This window comes from Triticum urartu, chromosome 2, assembly GCF_003073215.2.
Source record: "Triticum urartu cultivar G1812 chromosome 2, Tu2.1, whole genome shotgun sequence".
NCBI classification, from domain to species: Eukaryota; Viridiplantae; Streptophyta; class Magnoliopsida; order Poales; family Poaceae; genus Triticum; species Triticum urartu.
In genome coordinates, this window is record NC_053023.1 from 160380379 (window position 1) to 160385599 (window position 5221).

Sequence of the window (5221 nt, forward strand, 5' to 3'; positions counted from 1 at the left end):
CATGTTGTTTAGTGCTTCTAGTATGCTTGAGATTCAAATGTTAGTAGCGGTTTTCATCATGTTTAATATTCTGTAATTTATCATGGAAATTATGCCTAATTACTTAACATAATCTAGGAAGGAGCACGTGAAAAGGAGAAGGCCTTGCCTCCGTCACGATGAGCGGCGGCGCCCACCACGACTGGTCAGAGCGCTAGACGGCGGCCGGGCCAGTTGAGTAGGCGTTACCAGGTGCACTGTCGTCAAAGATGGCCACTGCGCTTCCTCCACGCCGCCATGCCTTTCCCTGCAGCTGCGAGTAGGAGCCAGCAGGAGGACAAGGAGAAGGAGCAAGTTTGTGGACTCCCGATGCCTTCGGTTTGTTTAAAAAAAAAACCGACTCTCTGTTCGGGCCGAAATCCAGGCTCGTGAGTTTACATCCTGGAGGGACACGCGTCGTTGCAAGTCCCACCATCGATCTCCTCCCGCTCCCGTCGCGAAGGAAAAAGCACCAAGCACCAAACCCTAATCGCCTTCCTTCCTCCCCCGCTGCCATGTCATCTCCTCGTTCCCGGCGTGGTATCTTGACCACAATCCCGGTCTCCGACGATGGGACCTTCGGCTACTCCGTCCCGTCCCCGGCCCATTGCTCCAGTGCAGCAGCTACACTGCGTCCGTATGTTTTTCACAAAAAAAAAAACTGCTTCCCTATGAACAACTCCCATGTCGTTTTCATGTTGTGTTCTATCTCCATAGATTAGCATCCTCAGATTTCTCATGGGAGTGGACTCTGTTGTTTAGTTTATACAACGTACGGCAATATATTTGTGTTCTTCGAAATCGATTTGATTTGTCCATGGTTTTTGGGACCGTGGTGGGTGATCTCGTGATGTCTAGTATTTTATTTAACTACTACTCCTCTGTTCACTTTTATAAAGCTTTGTAGATGTTTCGGACACTATATAAAAGTAAACGGAGGGAGTAATAAAATCAACTTGGTTATAGCACGTCGATTATACGGATTATTCATTTATGTCCTTGTATGAATGAATTATGCTTCTCCTCTGCTCATTGAATCTGCCTGCTTGTTCCGCTTCAGGTTTTGGGGGACAGAGCACAAGCCTGCTCCATTGGTGCTGCCGCAAGGGCAAACAATTCGTGAGTCCATTGCCCGCTCCTTGAAGCAAGAGCAAGAGAGTAAGTTTTCGAATTTGTCCGTGCTTCCCAGTTGCCTCCCAGGGGCGCGAAATTTTTCGACTCTTGGGCTGCCTCTTCTGTACCAGCAACCAGATCACTGGGGAATTAGATTTTACACCCGAATTGATCTCAAGGGATCTTTCCACACATATCCTCATGTGGGTGGACCATTTGAGAGCTTAACTGAAGTTAACAGTGCTATTGAGCTCTACCTTAGGGGCCGCCAGGAGGAGCAAATGTAAGACTTCTCAACTTTGTTCCTTCTAGGTTTCTGCCAGCCTGTTTAATTTGTGCCAATACATGCAGTTAAGTAAATGTATAACACAAATTAGGATTTTTTTTGTTTGAATAGAGCCAAGTTTGACTATATAGAAGCTGTCTGTAAATTGTAATAGAAATGCCAGCCTATACTACTTGGATCTACTTGAAGTTTTTTTACTGTATTTGTGAGAATTACTGAAATATTCATAAGTCATATATGCGTAGCTGTAAATTAACAAAGCACATATGAAAACTATGCTGCCACATCCTATCTAGGTATAGTTTGCCAGAATAACAATTTTTACTTTTGGTTGGCTTTTTTTTGCTAGGCACACCCACATGCATAGCTATGCTTTCTTGTGTGCAAAATAATGGTGATAACCAGAACAATTATGCTAGCGTACTGAGTTCAATTCTGCAAGGAAAGATTGATATGTTTTCTCTTGCATCGAGAACTTGCATGTTAGCAACAGCAGAGTAGCCAGTCTTTTTAATGGACTTTTTGTCAATCTGTTTCCTTCACCTGTGAGAATGTTCAGTGTGCCAGCCATTTAAATGATCTGATCTTACTAGGTTTGTGGGATTATCTGGAGTGGAGCTTGCTGTACAAAAGTGCCTTTACTGGCCTGATGGCAGAAGGAAAAAGCATTTGGCGTCCCAACCAATTGATACAACCCGTGATTTTAACCGCCAGCTGGTTGAAGCTCTGGTGGACAAGTATAATGAGGATCACAACCTTTTGGGGGTCTGTTCTCTGTCCCTTCCCCTCTTGCCCTCACTGCTACCAAGGGTTGCACTGTATATCTCTCTTATCCATTCCTGTAACGATTGAATGCTGATTGAATCCATGCTTCTTTTCAGGATCTTGCATATGAATTCAAAGATATTATGTGCTGCCAATCAATTAGAGATAGTAGGTTTTACGAACATATCAATTTCACTGCGAAGGTTAAGGGAGCTGATGATTTGAACTGCTGCACTGACAAAATATTCTTTGCTGAAGTCATGTATAATCAATCATCCAGTGAATTGTTTGTCATCTGTTTATGTGTGCTACTGCTAATGGTATGATATATTCCGTTCCTGAACTCTTTACATATTTTTGAACTACCTTGAACTTATGTGTCACAGTTTTGTAAGTTGGTTTTTTGGCTCTAGTGTAATCTTTGATACATTAACCTATTTGTCTGCCCCTTTTTCATCTCACATATGATCCTTAAGATTTACATTGGTAGTATCTCGAACTGTATAACCATGACTTTTTATTATTTTCAATTTGTCAATTATTTAGGTATGATTGTTATTGTTCCTGATTCGTCATTTGTTAGTTATATTAACAATTCCTACTCTCCGTAATGAAGGTTACTGTTATGGTTGTCACTGTAATGGAAGTCCTGACATGAAGCACCCAAGTTCTGGTTACATGGCTGGCCACACAAGTAACGTGTCTGGTAGATCTTCTAAGATAAACTGCGGAAAGTTTGATGATGAGGACAATGAGGACGAGGTATGCATGATGATTTATTTTCTTTCAAGTTTCCATTCAGCATTTGTTGCTTGATTCGTTGCTAATTACATGTCTGTTTTTTACAGCTGGAAGCTCAGAAGGCTAGGTTACGATGGATGTTTGGGGTAATGACATACATACGTGTGCGATATGCTCCCTCCGATCCTTATTAATTGTCGTTGATTTAGTACAAGATTTAGTATAAACATGGATCGGAGGGAGTAGTATTATTTATAGTAACATGATGTTGGTTACTTGCTTATGCCTTGATTGTATTTTTGATAGGGCTCATCTGAGCTGAAGCAAATCAAGGACCCACAAGGGGCAGAGCGATGAAGAAGAGCAGCTGAGCCAGCAGTGCAGGTAATGCCATATACTCCTATATCTGTGCGACCTAGTATAATTTATAGTACCACCATGTTTTTTTATCGGATGTCACGGCAAAGGGACTAGCAACATGATGTTGATTATACTTGATTATTCCCTGCTTGCTTATCTATTTTCTCTGGGAGTTTCCTAGAAAGAGGGCCCGTAACATGTAGAGCCAATGGGAGGTCTGTACTCAGAGGCCAAGGAGGGTGGCTGGAGTGGAAGATACTTGAACATGGGGTAGTTACGAGGCCACTGGATTAAAATTTTGCTGTGGAGGGTTTGTGTATTGCACTGCCAGCAGCCCTTGTCGAAATGTTAAGACCAAGTACCATGTAATTTCCTGTTGTTATTTCCTGCTTCCAAAGATTAAGAATATTTGTAGGAGGCTATGCCTAAGTACTTCTTGCATGTTTATATGATGGTTGTACTCCCTCCCTTTTTTTAGTCCGCATATAAAGTTTGGTCAACGTCAAGCTTTGTAAAGTTTAACTAATTTTATATTAAAAAATATCAACATTCACAATATAAAATCAATATTATTAAATGTACCATGAAATGTATTTTCATACTATATAGTTTAGTATTGTAGATGTTTATATTTTTTGATATAAATTTGGTCAAATCGTGTAGTTTGACTTTGACCAAATTTTATACACGGAGTAAAAAGAAAGCGGAGGGAGTATTTTGCTTGATCATTTCATAATGAATTGTTGGGTGGACAACAGACTGAACACGATCTATGTGGTGTGTATTGTTGAAACACAATCAACTCTGTTCTGATTTGTGATTGCATGGCACAACCCTAAACCTTGCACAATTAGTATATGGGTACTCCGTCCGTCATACATAGGTTGTCTCGTTATAAAATGGAGCGATAATACGAAATGGAATTTGCTCACTAATACACTTTAATACGGAAGGCGCAGCGGTGGCGGGTCATCCGTGCGTTGTCGAGCTGCCGTTGTTGGCATTTCTTTCTTCTTCTTTCTTCTTTTTTTTTAGGCTTGTTTTGCTTTTTGCCCGAACATTGCTATGTGATCGGTGTTGGTTGCTTTGTAATACAAAACAGGGAAAAACCCTTTTTCGGTACACTTTAATACGATGAATCTTTGAAGAAATTCAACTTGCATACCCTGATGTCTAAATACAACACCAACGTACACAAGGTAGAAAATAGAAAGATCATCTTTGTTACCGTAGCATAATGAGTCTTAACCAGCAAACGACATAGCAGGAGCTTGAACAGCAAGCATAAAGAGAACCTCAAGTAAATCAGCACAATGAAGGCGAGTCTCACTCCGAATATCAGAAAGGGCCTCCATAAGAGTAATAAAACCACGAGAACACAACTGAGCACGCCGTGGTTCAAACTCCTGATGAATCCGAGACAAAAACTTGTAGACGTGGTGAAACTCCAATTCTAACCACACAGCCTAGCAACACTTTCCTACTGCCCGTCTCTATCTTGTTTAATGGAAGTCCTGACATGAAACACCCAAGTTGTACTTCTGGTTACATGGCTGGCCACATAAGTTCCTTTTCTGGTAGATCTAAAATAAATGTGATGAGGACAACGAGGACGAGGTATGCGTGATGATTTATTTTCTGGCAAGTTAGCATTCAGCATTGTGTTGCTTGATTCGTTGCTAATTATATGTGATATATTAGGGATGATAGACTACTCATATCAATAAGGAATTTCTTCTTTTTCGGGAGCCCATTCGAACAGAACTTCAAAGTTAAGCGTGCTCAGTTTGGAGTACCGATCGGGAAGTTGCTCCCGGCCCCCAGTTGCTCCCAGCCTGGCTCTGAAAAACAACCTCATATGCGACATCTGCAAGTTGTTTGGTTGCCTTCATATGGACTTCCTACATTAGGGGATCAACTTTGGCACGTTGTTTGGTT

General features: G+C 41.4%; 1 protein-coding gene across 1 annotated transcript; it reads left to right on the forward strand.

The window, feature by feature from the left end:
- Nucleotides 1-437: 437 nt before the first annotated feature.
- Nucleotides 438-3736, forward strand: LOC125541332. The gene is made up of 7 exons (XM_048704775.1): nucleotides 438-655; nucleotides 1079-1414; nucleotides 2011-2182; nucleotides 2299-2502; nucleotides 2799-2944; nucleotides 3031-3069; nucleotides 3230-3736. The coding sequence occupies exons 1-5, from the start codon at nucleotides 534-536 to the stop codon at nucleotides 2838-2840; spliced, it is 876 nt and encodes a 291-aa protein (XP_048560732.1). The 5' UTR covers nucleotides 438-533; the 3' UTR covers nucleotides 2841-2944; nucleotides 3031-3069; nucleotides 3230-3736.
- Nucleotides 3737-5221: the final 1485 nt, after the last annotated feature.